This window comes from Centroberyx affinis, unplaced genomic scaffold (genome assembly GCF_046629955.1).
Source record: "Centroberyx affinis isolate AG114_WGS23_722 - 3 ecotype Tasmania unplaced genomic scaffold, CSIRO-AGI_Caff_v1 ptg001944l_1, whole genome shotgun sequence".
In the NCBI taxonomy this organism is placed as follows: domain Eukaryota; kingdom Metazoa; phylum Chordata; class Actinopteri; order Beryciformes; family Berycidae; genus Centroberyx; species Centroberyx affinis.
The window spans coordinates 1-17322 of record NW_027280302.1 but is presented as its reverse complement, the minus strand read 5'-3'; the positions used below and the strand labels follow the sequence as shown (position 1 = coordinate 17322).

The 17322-nt window shown below is 41.0% G+C and overlaps 2 protein-coding genes across 2 annotated transcripts; both read left to right on the top strand.

Moving 5' to 3' along the window:
* Positions 1-257: 257 nt before the first annotated feature.
* Positions 258-10861, top strand: LOC139653662 (probable aminopeptidase NPEPL1). The gene is made up of 12 exons (XM_071530574.1): positions 258-407; positions 2669-2854; positions 3161-3331; positions 3530-3619; positions 4363-4444; positions 4670-4812; positions 5354-5431; positions 5546-5646; positions 6060-6183; positions 7662-7838; positions 8414-8524; positions 9530-10861. Exons 1-12 carry the CDS (start codon positions 258-260, stop codon positions 9686-9688), a joined length of 1572 nt encoding a protein of 523 aa, XP_071386675.1. The 3' UTR covers positions 9689-10861.
* A 1266-nt stretch (positions 10862-12127) lies between these two features.
* On the top strand, positions 12128-17177 carry LOC139653661 (cathepsin Z-like). Its single transcript, XM_071530573.1, has 6 exons — positions 12128-12406; positions 13399-13562; positions 13830-14009; positions 14101-14251; positions 14481-14643; positions 16151-17177. The coding sequence occupies exons 1-6, from the start codon at positions 12288-12290 to the stop codon at positions 16274-16276; spliced, it is 903 nt and encodes a 300-aa protein (XP_071386674.1). The 5' UTR covers positions 12128-12287; the 3' UTR covers positions 16277-17177.
* The last annotated feature ends 145 nt before the right edge of the window (positions 17178-17322 follow it).

The following is a 17322-nucleotide window of genomic DNA, read 5'->3' as shown; positions in this document are numbered from 1 at the left end:
TTAAAGTGGAACGTTTTTTCTTCTCTGGGTGTGAGCACTCCCCCAGCCCTCGGCACAGTTGTGAACAGCATTTATCCAATGAGGTTATATCAAGGAGGTTCTATATATCATCAATACAATTTATCAGCCAGCAGCCAGGGGTTCCACTTCCGCTCCTTTTCCGGGTTGCCGCCTGCCGTCTGCCTGACTGCAGCTCGTGCTGCAGCTGAACGCCACTCCGTCAATCCGCAGCCGCTTTCTGTTCGCTAGTCACAAAAATGGCGAACGTGGTGCTGGAGTTCAAGGCTTCTGCCGGTGACTCGGAGCCACAGAATCGCCCTGTTTTGATACTTGGACAGCAGACCAACCTGCAGCAGGTCAACTGGAGCCAAATCAAGGGGAAGCTGCAACCAGGCGTTAGCAAAGAGGTATCGTTATGGATGATATGCATGATCTTGGGTGATAGCTAACGTTAGCGCTTGGCTAACCCTAGCTTGATACTAGCTAGCACAACGACAGTAAAGCCAAAACCTAACTCGAGCCGGGAGCACCAGCTAGCTAATTAACATTATATAAGTAAGGCTGTTGGTAGCATCATTATCAGTGGTGGAAGATGTAAATGACGAATGCTACAAGTTTACTTGGTTGACGTCAAGTAAAAGCATCAATACCCTGATAGATTAGTGAAATGGTAAAAAAAATAAAAAAAAATAAACCATTTATTGAAATTCAAAATGAGTGTTGGTGTCGAAGTAAGTTACTTGATTTTGGGGTAATATGTAACGCTGCTTTGTCAAAAGTAGCGTTCTTGTCAAACAAAATGCTCTCATCTCAAGTTTACTTGGTAAGTTAAATGAATGGGTTAGCTTTTTTCTTTTTTTTAAATAACAGGCAAAATGTGTTTCTCCTAAGTAACATGTACTTTCAGGTATAAAATTAGTATGTCTTAAAAGCCACAATGAAATGTCCTGCCGTATATTATCAAGTAGAAAACTCACTCAGTACCACTCAATTTCAAGAATCTATAATTGTTTTGGTCTAGAAAAGTCCACTATTTGTGAACAAAAACTACTCAACCAAACTAGATAACTAAGACCTCCTATCCATTATGCCACTAGATGTGTTTTAAAACCCCTCCCTTAAAATAACTATATCTGCTTCCCTGCCCCATACACACTGAATAGGGAAAGCTTTGAACCAAAAATATACCCCAACGCTGACACAATTCCTGTGTCCTCTCACTATCACCCAACCAACTTCAATTCTCCAGGGAGCAACTTGAGATGTTACATCTTAAAGACAACAGAGTTTAAAGTTTTAGTTCTCTACTTTCTGGCTTTGAGATAGTTGTTCACATTTCCAGATATAAATTGGACTTCCCTAAAGCATGAGGGTAGTATGAATTCTTAAATCGGGTGGTATTCGGTTTGTATTATTCACATGGCTTCTAGTCCTGAGTAGCTCCAGCTCAGTGGGTGGAGCAGGGCCAGGTCCAGTGGTTCGATTCTCCATTGGATCAGCCACACAAGTAATATGCACTCATGATGTTATAAGGCAGCCAGTGTGTTGGAGTTCCTTGTGCAAAGTCCTGAGAGGTTGTTACGCAAGGGTGACAGCCAGTCTCTATAAAGGGACACTTGATTTGGTGTTTTGTAAGGTCAAAACAGAGACTGGAGTAGGCTGTAGCCTATATCTCCTTCCAAGGATTATGTTACTCGTGTCTACGCCCTCCAGCAGTGTGGTTTTCTGGGTGGTAACAGGACTTTGCCAGGCTGAAGCTGTATATTCTGACACTGTATAGAAACCAGCTGGGTAATTTGGAATGCCACATGTTTTCAAACGCCCCTCTGTCACATTGCTCACCACACCCAAGATGGCTAATTTTCATCTGTCCAGACTATGGAAAAATTGTTTTAATTCTCTAGTTAATCATTGTTAACACACACACACACACACTTTACCCGATGACGCCCCAAGTTCAAGTCTTAATTCTTTGGTTCCTGGCTTTCAGAGACAGTTCACATTCGCTGGCCTGTCCTCAGGCGTAGGATAGCATATACGGCCTAATATTGAGTGTTCATTGTCCTTGATTGTAGGCAATTTAAGGTTGGCTGATAAGGTGTGTACCTTTTGTTTTATCTTGTTAATCAACTACAGCCTACTTGTCAAATTTATTAGGCTATTTCATAGTAAGAAATTGCACAATCGATCATACATTTGCATTACTGAGTAATCCAGTCATAAAATGCCAATTTGTCACTGTTGACCATTATTCACAGAGCAATATCAAACATATTTTATATAAATGAGAGAGGATATCCTTTCTGTACAGCTGCCATGGACTTCATACAAATACTTTATTCAGCAGCACCAATCATTTCTAATATGTATTAGCTGCATTGACAAAATGTTAAGCACAGTTAATGCATATCAAAGAGAGCGAGATTTTCTTTCATAAAACTGACTACAGAGTCACATGTGAAAGGCTTATGGCCTTTTTCAATAACTCAGTCAAGGTTTGAATTGGGTTATATCTGTATTCTGCTGGTTGTGCTTTAATCTACACAAATGCCAACCCTAAGTGCGCATCTGGCTGGAGGCTGCTTCTCTCACTTACCAAATTATGTGAACATCTGTATTCACTTCAAAAACGAATCTAAAATGTTTGTCGTCTCTCACCTTGTCTCAGGTGTGGCAGGCAGCTCTCAGCGCTCTGAACCCAAACCCCACAGACACCTGTCCTCTGTACCTGAACCATGCAGCAGTGGCGGCCCTCCCTTCACGGGTCAGCAGACACAACAGCCCCTCCTCTGCCCACTTTATCTCCCGTCTGGTCCGCACCTGTCTGCCTGGAGGGAACAATCGCTGCATCTTGGTCAGTGTCTTTACCAGAATTTTATATCTTCTTCTCACTTTTTATGTGATAACTTTTTTTTGTTCTCTGTTGGGGGGGGGGGGGGATTTCTCTTTTCGCTCACCTCCTCCAGGGAGGACAGAGAGCAGTGTTGGCTACAGAACAGAGCTGGTATTTCTGCAGGGATACCCTCCCTCAGTGACTTGCTCAAGGACACTTTCTTGCAGATATGGGGCTTGAATCTGGGTCATCCAGTTGAGGGACAGTTTCTCCAACCTCTAGGCTATACAAAAGAAGAGGTTGACACGGTCTTTCTTTCCTCTGCAGATGGTGTGTGAGCGTTCTGATGTGTTTGCGTCCTCCTGTGCCATCGCCCGGGCCTTCCCCATTTTCTCCCGCCGCTCCGCGTCCTCACGCAGGGCTGAGAAGAAGCAGGTCACTGTTGAGTTTGTGATCGTCGGCCAGGACAGCAGCCCTCTGGATCTCACAGAGCTCGAGGTACTGCTCACTAGTTACCGCAGCTCTTCTGTTGGTCCACTCTCATCACCACCAGAGCAGCTGTTGCTGTGATTCAGATTGTAGTTAGTTTTACACACAGAGCAAATGAGATATTATACTTCCATTTCTCAGAAGTAGCATGTTTGTGATGCATCTAAAAGGCAGCCTGTTTTCACTGAAGGCTTTGGTTCTGTTCAGTGTCTTTCCAATGCTGCAGATGGAGTGAGGCTGGCAGCTCGCATCGTGGACACACCGTGCAACGAGATGAACACAGATCACTTCTTAGATGTAAGTCAAACTGATTATTTTTTGGATAGCAGAAAATTACTAATACTTCCGAAAAGGTACCAAAAGTGGAGTTTTAATAATTTTAGTGTGCTTGGAATTTGATTTTCAAAGTACATTTATAGAACTTGGTCAAACCCAGAGAATGACTATAAGTCTAAATGAGTAAAAGTGATTTTTCCTTTTTTGACATTACTAATGGAACCCTTCTAAACAAATATGATTTAAGAAAATATATATAATACCAGCAGGTGTTTTGTGTGTTTACTGTGTACTTGTATTTCAGTTCAGTTTTGCAAGAGCCACAAGAGAAGTAATGTCAGTGATATAGGCAGTAAAATTTGGCATGGATTTCCCCCCCCCCTCAATGGAATAACTGTCAACTATAACATTGTCAAGTTTTTGTAAGTTAATGAGATGGCTCAATTTTCAACTTGAGCTTGATGTTATTCGCTACATTCGTATTCCCTGTGTCATATCTATCATTTATATCCATTTTACATTAGCACTCTATTTAACAAAAAATTGAAATTGCTAATATTTGGTAGTGAACATACAATGTACAATTGTACCAGACCGTGTCCCCAAAAGTGCAGTAAACACTGAACTGTGAATTTTGTGAATCGTGTTTGATTTTAGTGGCTTTAAGGAGGCACTCTAGAGTGTGGATATTGTTCCAGGCATCATTATAATGCAAATTCTTTTGCTGCAGCCCTCCTGTCACTGACATCCATCTCTGTTTACAGGAGATCAAGGCTGTGGGTACTGAACTAGGAATAACTCCAGTGATAATTCGTGGAGAGGAACTGAAACAAAGAGGGTTTGGAGGTACTGTGTCAGCAGATGTAAAATCTAGGGCAGGCTGCCTGAATGTAATTTTGAGCCACCAAAGGAAAATTGACAAAATTTAATTAAAGTTGGCTTGGAAATTGCATTTAAAGAGTATCTATAGAGTATTTATAATTGCCTTAATTGAATAGATGATGCATCTGCAAATTATCTTTGTTGGTAGTATCGATGATGTATCTGTTCACTGTCTCTTTACCCTGTCAGGTATTTATGGAGTTGGCAAGGCAGCAGTGAATCCCCCTGCTCTAGCAGTCTTGAGTCATACACCAGATGGTGCTACCCAAACCATTGCATGGGTGGGCAAGGGCATCGTGTACGACACTGGAGGGCTCAGCATCAAGGGAAAGGTAGGAAGATGAGCCGTTACTGTTCTTTTCCCTATTGGGACATGATAATAACAACTGTTGAAAAGCGATTTAAGAAACGGTCAATTGTACAATCTATGTCATGATTCCCAGAGAATGTCAATGTGGTAATCATCCACTTAAGATTTTTAAAACACTGTCTCTCACTCTGAGGGGCTTTTTGACCCCTTGCATTAGAAAATATTAAATAAATGGCTGATTCAGTAGCATCTGTTTTTGATGACAGATTTGTGAGAGCTGGTTGTGATTGGTGTCTCAATTCAGAAATGCAATCAAGGACAAATCAAGATGATGACTTACTGTAGACAGTAGAAATACAGTTGTTCAAGTAATACAGCTCCACACCTTCAGCTGCAGTTTCTCTTTATTGATCACATCTGGATAAATATCACACTGTGCTGTCTGTGTATGGACCACTGGGTCGCTGCCCTGCTAAATGTATGATGAGTTCTAGCACTACAGTGACCATCAGAGGTCAAATTAAGTCGTCACATCATGCAAAGTCTTCAATATATTTTTCTAGACCACAATGCCAGGGATGAAGAGAGACTGCGGTGGAGCTGCTGCCATTTTGGGAGCTTTCAAAGCCACTATTAAACAGGTGAGGTGACTTTTTGCATAGTTTAGCTGTTAGTTGTGATGGCTATCATTTTAACCTTAGGTTTTCTATCAGAAACCTTTTGAGAAACTTGGCCTGCTCCTCTGTTTGCTTCAGGGCTTCAAGGATAATCTCCATGCAGTGTTCTGCCTCGCAGAGAATGCAGTTGGACCCACTGCCACACGACCTGATGATATCCACACTCTCTACTCTGGAAAGTGAGAATCTTTTCAATAATAATGTGTAATTTCCTTCTTCCCACTTGATGATGAAAAGGTTTCCTGATTTGACTGGAAGTGTTTCCTTGCTACAGTTACTTCCCATTCCCGTCAGCTGGAATTATTCTGCTCCTGTGTTGAGCCTAAACATGCAGCGCCACCTTCTCACACGCTGTTGTTTCTGCTTTGTTTTTTCTATGATAGATGTTATTACTGCATAAGCTGGCTTTATTGCACACATACCATTTTTGATAGAATGACAATCCAAACCATTTTCCATAATGAACTCCATAGGGATGAACATGGGATGTGGTTTAGGAAGGACTAGATTTGAATAGAGCAACATGGTACAACATGTCTTTTTTTTTTTCTTAATTCATGACAAACACTTTTTCATCTGTTTCATCCCCAAGGACAGTGGAAATCAACAACACTGATGCAGAGGGCAGGCTGGTGTTATCTGATGGAGTGGTGTATGCCAACAAAGACCTGTCAGCTGACATTATTCTAGATATGGCCACACTGACGGGGGCACAGGTGGGTGATGGCTCCTTGTGTGTGTTGCTGACCCGCTACATTAAGTGACAGTTTTCAACCTCCATCTTGATTTAACAGATATTAGACATAAGCCTTGCTGCACATCTTGCTAACTTGCATGTTGACTTACAGCTGGTAACAAAACAGACCAAAGTTGAAGAGCAAAGAACATACTGTGCCAATCAGGGTGGAGGGTGAAGCCAGCATGCAGGACAAACTAACAGACTGCAATTAAATTAAACGGCAAAATCAATCTAACAAGGGACATGCAAACAGCCAGTTTCACCTTGACGTCAAACACTGTCAAATTCACAACATGTTTTACATTTAATCTTTGAATGCATAAGTTGAAACAAGAGTAGACTGCAATCTATTAGTGTGATAAATCAGTGGGTCAGCCCCACTATATATGCTTTCTTCTTCAACATCACCATTGCTCCTACATGTATGCAGTATTCATTTCTGTAAAGCCATAGATTTGTGTTTGCTCTAAAGTCCTGCAGGACCTCTCAGGATGGGCTCTCAGACTCACAGACGCTGCCTTTTTGTGGCTGGGTTGGTCTTGTTTATGTTTGGGTTACATCAGAAAAGAAGGACAATTTTTATTTACATCTTTCTGACCCCAGTTGTCTGATTCATACACAAAACTCTACCTTGTTGAACACAGCTTGTTCCTTGCCTAAATTGACTTGACCATTTACCTGAATATGTTTTCAACATATTGAGATACACAGAAAACACAAGTGTTTGCAGGAATGAGGAAAACATTCAAGCCTAGCTTAACCAAATTCAGTGCCAGTATAAAGCTAGCTTACAGTTTAACAGCAGTTAAACTGTAAGTGACACAAGGCTACACAGGACTACACCAATTCATCTTGTCAAGTTGTCAACTAACGTTACTTCCAGCTTGGGTTAGACCACCAACTCTCTAGCACCATCTAGCTGATGGTCAGCTATCCAAACTGTGCTGTGACAAATTACATCATGTTCATCATGTAATGTTAGGAAGGTTGTAGGTGCTTCTTCTCAGAAGAGATGCTTAGACACTACTGTACTTCACCCATAGTATTTAATATGTTGCAGATTAAAATTAGATTTTAATGAAAAGCAGTATTTTCTACAATAGGTCATGAAGTATGCTATATTGGCAGCTCAATTCAGATATTCCTTATATACCATATTATTTAATTTTGGCAGAACATTACCAGTAGAAACCTATAGTGATGGCAAAGGTTTAGACCTTGGTGTTTCAAAGTGTCTTCTGTTTTGTGTAATCACATGAAAAATATACAACATTGTGAATTTGAGTAGCTTAATTTGATAGATGGAAAATTTGTATATTAAATTCATAAAGAGGAAAACAGATTGCACTAAAGATGACTGCGAAATTGGACTGCAGCTTGAGTTAAATTTATATTTGGCCAACAAAGAGAGAATTTTTAGAATATTTCTCACTAACTGAAGCTTGTATTCTCTAGGGGATCTCCACAGGAAAGTACCATGCGGCCGTGATGACTAATAGCGAGCAGTGGGAGGCTGCGTGTGTGCGTGCCGGCCGCAGCAGCGGAGACCTGGCTCACCCTCTGGTCTACTGCCCCGAGCTGCACTTCAGCGAGTTCACCTCTGCTGTGGCCGACATGAAGAACTCTGTGGCAGTAAGTGGCACGCTCAAAAAGTCGGATGCTATAAACAAGACATGACAATTGGAAGTTTGACTAATTTCAGACACATGAAACTGCTTTGAAGAACTAGCCTAAAAATGGAATTGCAGTGAAATGGGCATAGCTGACACCTGGTTTTCAGACATCATTTTCAAACCCAGTTGTAGCTCCCTGCACCTGCTTCTCTGTCATCACATGCACATTGTATTTGGTTCTGTAAACTTCAGCTGTTGTTTAAATCCTGGTTTGATTACTGCAATTCATATGATTTTAGGTGTGAGATTGTTTGATGTATTCATTCATTTCTAAAATTATATTATTAATTTACAGTCTAAACCATGGGACTTTGGCTGGTATTAGACAAAATTTTGGTTTTGTGACAACACTATAACTTGTGGCCAGACCCTCAGTATTCTGTTTGCCTTATTTTCCATGTTATTTGTTTTAAATAAAAAGCATCTCTCAATTTGTCAAAATTATATTTCATAAGGAATGTTTATTTGGTGACTGCTGTTATTATTTGTTTGGGATGTTGTTGAGGTTTGTCATGCTGGTCTTGTGTTTGACAGGACCGGGAGAATGCCCAGAGCTCGTGCGCAGGCCTCTTCATTGGCTCCCACTTGGGCTTCGACTGGCCCGGTGTCTGGGTCCACGTGGACATCGCCTCCCCTGTCCATGCTGTGAGTGCCTCAGTCTTTGATGTGCAGGTTCATGCTATCGGTTGGGTCCCTAGTTTTCTGCCGGTGACCTTTGGTTGGCGAAGTGGCAATTTTTTTTCCCGCCTGCCGGAATTGATGGAATAGATTCTAAATCGATTCCGATTCCAAATGAAAATCAACACAAACTAGTTAGGGATGGAGAGTCGACTCTCCATCCCTAACTAGAGGGGAGTGTCAACATAAATCGGAGGGTTGCAGTGCGATTTTTGGCATCAGAATTTATGCTTGCATAGACCACGTCTTGGTGCAAGCGCTGCTGTTCTGTGGTATTTTCATGGCTTTAGTTGAAAGATGCATGTGCAGGTAGACCTCTCTAAAATCATATAAACCCCTTTTGTATGCATGTTTACCCATTTCTCTTTGATATAAAATCTTCAATCAGTGACTAACTGAATGCAAACTTTTTCAAGTTAGTTGTAATAGGTGCATAGGTTGTGTGAATCATTGTCTTCCAATATAAAACTGTCGTTGCGTATCATTGCGTACAGAAAACATGGTGATACAGAATTCAGTATCTCCAGAAATGTGAACTCGACTTAAAAAGAGGCATCAACTGCCTGCATCATCAGGTGCGGTACCACTGCGGTAGTGCCCCTGGTGAGGAAATTACCAAACCCTGTTGGTCACACCATAGTGTGAAAACGCCCTGAACTTGCTCTTGTGCCTTGGTTCAGGAAAATTAAGCATGAAAATGAATAATAACATTTACTGCATATCTTCACTCTTTCTGGTGTCACTGTATTGTCTCAAAGAGTATTCAGAGACTTCTTACTCCCCTTTTTAAAAATGTGTAATATGATCACATTATTGATGAATTTCTCTGACCACTGGGTTTCAGCCCAAACAAGACCTTAGGTTTCAGTCAAGTTAACTTGTAATGGAAAGGGAGTAACAGGTTAAGTTTAAAGTTGTGACACTTTGCATTGGCACCTGACCCTTTTTTCTCTGTTTTGTTTTTCTGTTCAGGGGGAGCGTGCCACAGGATTTGGTGTTGCTTTGCTCATGGCTCTGTTCGGTCAGGCATCAGATGACGCCATGCTCAACCACGTGTCTCCTCTGGGTGCAGCGGGTGCCATCTCAGGAGACCAGATGGAGCGGGACTGCAAAAGGAGAAGACTGGTCTAGAACAAACAGTGTGGTCTAACGTCTCTACCGTAACTGCTCAGCTGCCGCCAGACACCGTCACTCTTAATGCAAGTCCTCGTCCATTAGGGTGAAATAGAGTATGCAGAATTTTGTTTCAGTCCTGTTTGAAACCGTGTGTGTAATGAAATTTGACTTAACTGAATAAACCGGATAATCAAGCATTTAAAAAGTAATTGAAGCGGTAAATCAAATGTGTTACCATTGTGATGATGAGAAAACACAAGCCCCTACTGGTCCACATGACTTTGTACTTACTGCACTGATCACCTTGCATTTCCACTCTTCAGTTGCTCTTGATGATGTATTGATTATAAAATCTTAAAAGAGCAGGTGGCTTTTCTTAATTGGATTCATTCAGGTTTTGCTAATTGGCAAATCTTCCATTTATATTGAAATAATGATTGATAAGTGTTCATATTTTACAATTCATGCACTTGAAGACACAACAGTTCAAAGTTTCACCTCCTGAAGTTAAACTTTTGTTTTCAAAAGTCCACTTCAATCACATCAACCTGCACTGTTGTAAGTTGATACTTTATGCAATTCAAGGATGATGCTGTTCTGATAACTTTCTGTATCACGTCTCCCATGCAAACAGGCTTGGGGCGTCAGACAAACTCAGTCTTAGATGTGCAGACATAGCTTTTCCACTGATGCCATACTTGCCATCTCGGACCTTGTGGGAAATAATGGATCATTGAAGCTTGTTTTTTAGTACCACTGTGCACTTTGTATTCATTGTCTGTGCAGTAGGACTGTGGAGTGAACATGATGCAGCTGTGATCTCTGAACCAAACTGGGGACCTACAGCTGCTTAGAACAAGGCAGTGCTTGCTGCTGTTTTTAACAGTTTCATAACAGTGTCTGATTCTTGACTAGCAATGTCTAATAATATGTTTTTGTCAGCACAAAGTACTCATAAGATACATTGACTGTAAGTTAAACAAAATCCTGTTGTTGTTCAGGCTGGGCACATAAAGTATTACAGAAACAGAATCCAGCTCAAATCTGAATTTTTTTTTTCCACCTATGTGACAATCGATTTCCTCTTCAATAAAGGTAGTGCCATCTGACCTTGGTGTGCTTGTGAAGTAAAACACTAAAGTCAAGATGTCCTTTTCTGTCAAAATGTTGGTTTTATGCCTCAATAATTCCCATTGCATTAGCACCATGAATGTTCTGTTACCTTTTTCAAGACACTCCAGCACTGAGGTTTTATTCTTTTCTGTCAGTGATTAGCCAATGTTCTTCCGTTATTGTTTTGTTAGTCCTAAGTGCATGTAGCTCAGTCCTGCTGAAGGCTTGAACCAGGCTAACAGAGGGACTCAATAGGTGAAAAAATTGTTTTGACCCTAAAACAGCCAGCTGACATCAAAGCCTTTTATATGAACAGTATCCTGTGAGCACTAAACACATCAGGATGATGCCGTATTTGTTGATGTTTAAACTCTGACCTTTTTGGATTTTAAATAATACAGTGATTATGAGATTAAAGTCCAGGCAGGTGTAATATAGATGCCATTCTGGAGTTTTGAGACATTTAAAGATTTTATGCTGTAAGGGACCAAGAGCTGTATGGATAATCGTAAAAGAACGGGTTTCCACATTCAGCAGATTTCATAGTGATAAGGACACCAACACACTGACCCAACAGTTACGACTCAGTGGATGGATAAATGGGTCATTCTCCAACTGGAGTGGCATTTTGGATGGATATAAAGAGAAAATAATCAATATGTAATCCCCAAAAATAAACAAAATATGTTTCTCAACATCTTCTATTAACAGAGTCACAAAATACAGAGCTTAGTTTATAGTTAAATTTAATTTATTGGAAAATGCATAACTATTGTCATTCTTTCACACTTTTGTCACAAATTATTTTTTGATTAAAATGTCAAGGTTTATGTCGAATGTATGAATGCTTTAAAGTTGACAATGAATTAATTCATGAAAATTTAGTTAAGGGCATATTGAAGTTGTAATGTTTTGCATTGTAATTGCGGCAAGAAATTTGAAAAACATTTTCAAACCAGCTTATTGTTGCCACTTATCTTAGCAACCGGAGTGTATAACAAAAAACTTTCTTATGCAATCAATCACTGCCAAGAAAAAGACAAAATATGTGGAAAAGTGTTTGAAGTATCTCTTTAAGCCTAGGCCTAGCCTTGACAAAGAAAGAAAGAAAGAAAGAAAAAGTAAAACGGCTCAGGAAAACAAAGGGTCTGTGTAAACTAGATGAAGGGCTGAAGGAAAGCTCCATTACTTCAACAGACCGCAGGCAGTGTGTGCTGTCTCTGCAACAAATTTATCAGATTTCACAGACGTGTGTTTTTTAAGATAACGCTCGGTCCCTTGCAGCTTCCCTGTGAAGCACGTGGGTGTGTGTGTATGACATTTTGAATCTGTCGTCGTCATGTTCACGTGACAGCCTGGAGTCGGTACCGGTTTACAGGACAGGACGGGGGGTTTAGGATTTGCAGATCAATGTAGAAAAAGTCCCATTGGCGTCGACACCAGTGAAGCACATCTCTCTCTCTCGGTAACGATATTTTGGAAACGCCACCTTGGGTTCACGATGGCGCGGACACTTCTCGTGTTTTTGTCCCTGTTGTCTGGTGTTTTAGCCGGAGTGTTTTTTAACGAGAAGCAGCCCTGCTACGTTCGCATGCCGAGGAAAAACGACTTCGGATTGAGGTAAATTGTTTTTGTCTTTTTTCAGTCAGCTTTCTTTGCTTTAATGCCAGCATGCCATGAATAACGAGGCGCAGTTGTGTTGAAGTGGGAAAGGCGTCCACAGTGTTATCTAACTAGCTAACGGCTAAAGGCAATAGCTGTTGGTTGACTGTTTTATCAGGCTGAGACTGCTTTAATGAGGCAGTATGCAACTGAATTTCTACATCCAGGGGTAATTTACATGCCTTATAATTGGAATAAAAAAACTTCCAGCAGCAGTGTTTAAGTGGGATATACTTCTATCAAGTAGGAGTAGGGAGTTTTTGATTCATTTGCCCAGAAATTGGTTTTCTACTGCAGTCGAATAACCGAATTTGAACCCCAACTTCTCTGAAAAAAACAATTATATATATATATATATATATATACACACACACACACACACACACACACACACACACACACACACACACACACATACATATAAAAATATATGATATAAGTTTCTTTAAAACGATTTTAAGATTTATTGTTTTGCAACTTCCTTGTCACCAGTTCTTATGAATCACGAGGCTGAGTGAATCACAGTTTGCGGAAGTAAACAACCGATTTCCCCATAGGCATCAGCAGTATCTGCGGTTTTACTGTGCAGCTCTACTTGAGTCTGTATTTTTAAAGAGAGGCTTGAAGGGTAGAACTGAGAGAGAAGAGAAAATAGAATCTGAGAAATGTATAATCTCAGTTTATGTATAAAAATGTATAAAAACTGCTTTCAGGTCGTACCATAACTGAAAACACCTAATGTAAAGTGCTAATGTATACGAACAATACAAGTGTAAACAAACCATTCACACAATGAAGAAAGATGGCCTACATTTAAAAACCATATTTAGCTTTTGCACAGTTTCTGCCCTTGTATCAATGCTTGAAAGAGATGATGGAAGTGTTTTTACAGGCTTTCACCCACATGGCTCAGTGTATCTGTTGCTGAGGAGGTATCTGTCTCTTCACAGGACCTCACCTCGCCCTCACGAATATTTGAACATTTCTGATCTGCCCAAGTCCTGGGACTGGAGGAACATCAATGGCACCAACTATGTTAGCACAACCCGCAACCAGCACATCCCTCAGTACTGTGGCTCCTGCTGGGCCCACGGCAGCACCAGCGCCATGGCAGGTACGACTCCTGTAGTTTTCCTGTCGGGGCATTTTAAGATCTAACAAATCATTCTTTGTTGCTGTGAGTGGGTGTAGATCTGCTGGTCCTCACATGACTTTACAGCGACCACATATTTTAATAACGGCAAAGTAGTTTCACTTCCTCGTTAAGTGCATTTATTGCGCAAAAAGGACTTTGATGGACAGAAATTGCTGATTCCCGCAGTTCTTTTTTTTTTCTCTCTCTGTTGTTTGTACCCAAGCGCTGTGTTTGCTCTCTTGCCAGATCGCATCAACATCAAGCGGAAAGGAGCGTGGCCATCTGCCTATCTCTCTGTCCAGAACGTGATTGACTGCGGTGATGCTGGTAGTTGCCATGGAGGCGACCACTCTGGGGTTTGGGAATATGCTAACACACATGGCATCCCAGATGAGACCTGCAATAACTATCAGGCTAAAGACCAACGTAAGCATCCTTTTAGCACAAGAAATGAATAGTTATAATCACTTGCACAATCAAAGTCAGTACTGTGCATATTATTTGTCCCTCTTGATAGAGTGCAAACCTTTCAACCAATGTGGGACCTGCACCACTTTTGGGAAGTGCAATATTGTGAAGAACTACACCTTGTGGAAAGTGGGCGATTACGGAGCCGTTAGCGGGAGGGAGAAGATGATGGCTGAACTCTACGCCGGAGGACCGATCAGGTACTTTAAAATGACATTAGGCAGTCCATCCCCTGCTGAGAGGGTGACAGTAGAGAAGACTCTGGTGGGATTCCAGTTTTTAGGCCAGCAGGGGCCCATGTGGGTCCAGAGATGGGGGTCTTAACCACTATCACTTAACCACTACCAAACACTACACCAGCTGATTTCAATCACTGGCACTTCTCTAACCAGAGATGGGGAACTAATGAGTGACATTTATTTCCTCTAGCTGTGGGATCATGGCCACAGATAAGCTTGATGCATACACCGGAGGCCTTTACTCTGAGTATGTGGAGGATCCTTACATCAACCACATCGTGTCGGTGGCAGGATGGGGAGTGGAAGACGGTGTTGAATACTGGATTGTGCGCAACTCCTGGGGAGAGCCGTGGGTAAGTCCTCGTCAAATGGCGAGAGAAAATACTTAAAGTGGCGACAGTGGGAAAGGTCAGATTTGCTGACAAATAAAACCCCTGCCCTTCTTTTTGTTCTAGAAAGATGGAGAAAAGGAAGTGGTTTGCAGTGCATTTCTCTTTCCAGTGCAATGCATAATACAAGTCATTTTCATTACATTGTTTGCAAAAATGACAAACCCAAACAAATATGTTGAAACCTGTGCTTAGTTGTCACGCAGCCTGCTGTTCATCTGTTTATTGAGCTTTGCCAATTCATTTGTGAAAAGAAAAAATATCTGTTTTGGCTTTTTTATGCCTCTTTGCCGGCGACAGCCGTGGCCGGAGGCATAATATTTTCGGGTTGTCCGTCCGTCCGTACGTCCAATTCTCGTGAACGCGATATCTCAGGAACGCCTTGAGGGAATTTCTTCAAATTTGGCACAAACGTCCACTTGGACTCAAGGATGAACTGATTAGAATTTGATGGCCAAAGGTCGAGGTCACTGTGACCTCACAAAAGACGTGTTTGGCACATAACTCAAGAATTCATACACCAATTATGACAAAATTTCACACAAATGTCTAATAGGATAACATGTGATGACATTTTATATCCAAAAGTTCAGAGGTCAACTTCAATGTGACATAATGTTTTGCTTACCACTGTAGCTGAGAAAACGATCTTGGGCCATTCTACAAAAATGGTGGTGCTGTCACTTACTTTTGCAGACACCAAAATCCTTTAAGTTGACCTAATAATCACATTAATTATATATGTTCAATAAATAAAGACTGTCCTTGCAATGATAAAACAAAGTTTATTGGCGGAGGCATACAACCGCGAGGCGGTTATTTCTAGTTTTTATGTGGTATGGACTTTTTTTTTAATATTGAGCTGACAATATTTTTTTTTACAAATCTTGAATCCACTGCATAAAAATCTTTAACAGGCAGTATGGAGAACTGTCTTTAAACCTGCAATAAGCGATTTCAGACCCTGTAACCAGTCCTGAAACTAACGTGTGCTACGTGGAGATTTCCGTGAGATGTAATGATATAAACAAACAGCCACACGGGGACCAGCTTGTTTTCACCTCTTTCGGCCCGAGTAATGGCGAATCAATGGAGCGAGCGAGTGAACGTTTTCAACTCGTAAACTTGATACCGAGCTCTTCACTTGTCATTGTGGGACATGTTACCTTCAGCGGGAGAAATATCTGGCAAAGCGAGACTGGTAACCGCCGATATTTATCCGTAGGTACGTTTATTTTATCCATTAGCCATTTATGCACGGTTTGTCCTCAAGGGCTTCCGTCGGCCAGTAGCTTTGCTGTGTGTTTACATATGTGTTGCGATTTCTGTCATTCTCTAGTGGTCAGGAAAAATCGCTTAGAGTAGCTTTAAAGCTCATTAAGGGCAATGAAACTCAGTTACCAGCTCTTCATCTAAACTCAGTCATTTCTAATCCTGTTGAATGTGAAGATTAATGTTCTCCTCTCCTCAGGGTGAGAAAGGCTGGCTCAGGATCGTGACCAGTGCCTACAAGGGAGGAAGTGGAAGCAAATACAACTTGGCCCTGGAGGAGGACTGCATGTATGGAGACCCCGTTGTATCCAAGGCCTACCTCTAGAGACAGGAGCCAGTTTGCCTCTACCAGGACCCGAGGTTTTTACACTGTGCCATGACATGTCTTCCTATCTCAGGCAGAGGGATACTTTTTATATGCCCTGTCCCACAATGTAAACCTTAAAAAAGGGAATAAATACATAGTTATTATTTTTTAGATCTTTGCCATTCATGTAATCAGGGCTTCTCAAATTTTAACGGCAAGGATCTCCCACTGGATATGCATTAGGCTACAGACACACTTATATGAGGATGTTTTGGCTGTGGATTTGGTGCAATTCTTTTTCTCATTTAGCTCAGGTGGGTGTCTAGGCTGCAACAGTCTTAAAACTTTAGATGTTATAACGTTATAATGAGGAGTGAGGCAGTATGACTGTTTTCTACGCTATGGCAAAATTCAACGACTGCACGCTGAACAGCCATAATAGATGCTTTTTTTCAATACTATAGGGAATGGGGATCATTGTGTAAACCATGGTTTTCTTTAAAAACCTGTTTTTACTCCCTAAATGGAAAGATGGGAGACATTCTTATCCACAATATTCAGTTTACATGATCAAAAGCTGAGATGCACAGCTTTTCACAACGCCATAGTTTTTGAAAATTTAAATAATCATTGTGTCTATACTGACACTGTGCTCAGCCAAAGAACATGGTTCCTTTCTTCACTTGTCCGGCACTGCTCTGATACAGAATGTTTTTGACAGCATTGTGGTGTTAATGTATTGACAGTGATCTTGCACTACACCTTGAAAACGGGGAAAAAACTGATAATCAACTTCAATTATTTTATCAATAAGTGTGCCTTCTATGCATGTGCAATCAAGGATAGGTTGATGTACTTCACTCTGTTTCCAAACTATGAACAATCAACATAAATTTCACAATAAAGTTCAAATCAATCAGTGAGTATTGTTTTACTATTAAACAGTGCAAATGAACAGAACACACGATTTCTTCAGATCAAATCTGCAGTGACATTACAGTAATAGCCATCATTTCTTGTATTCTTGTAAACATTTAACTGTTTGTGAACATGTGTGTGATGTC

Bases quoted from the DNA above. Each gene is read 5' to 3' on its own strand.
- LOC139653662 (XM_071530574.1), top strand. From the start codon at position 258: ATGGCGAACGTGGTGCTGGAGTTCAAGGCTTCTGCCGGTGACTCGGAG. The intron at 408-2,668 runs GTATCGTTATGG...ACCTTGTCTCAG, and splicing joins AACCAGGCGTTAGCAAAGAG to GTGTGGCAGGCAGCTCTCAG. The intron at 2,855-3,160 runs GTCAGTGTCTTT...TTTCCTCTGCAG, and splicing joins GGAACAATCGCTGCATCTTG to ATGGTGTGTGAGCGTTCTGA.
- LOC139653661 (XM_071530573.1), top strand. From the start codon at position 12,288: ATGGCGCGGACACTTCTCGTGTTTTTGTCCCTGTTGTCTGGTGTTTTA. The intron at 13,563-13,829 runs GTACGACTCCTG...CTCTCTTGCCAG, and splicing joins CAGCACCAGCGCCATGGCAG to ATCGCATCAACATCAAGCGG. The intron at 14,010-14,100 runs GTAAGCATCCTT...CCCTCTTGATAG, and splicing joins CTATCAGGCTAAAGACCAAC to AGTGCAAACCTTTCAACCAA.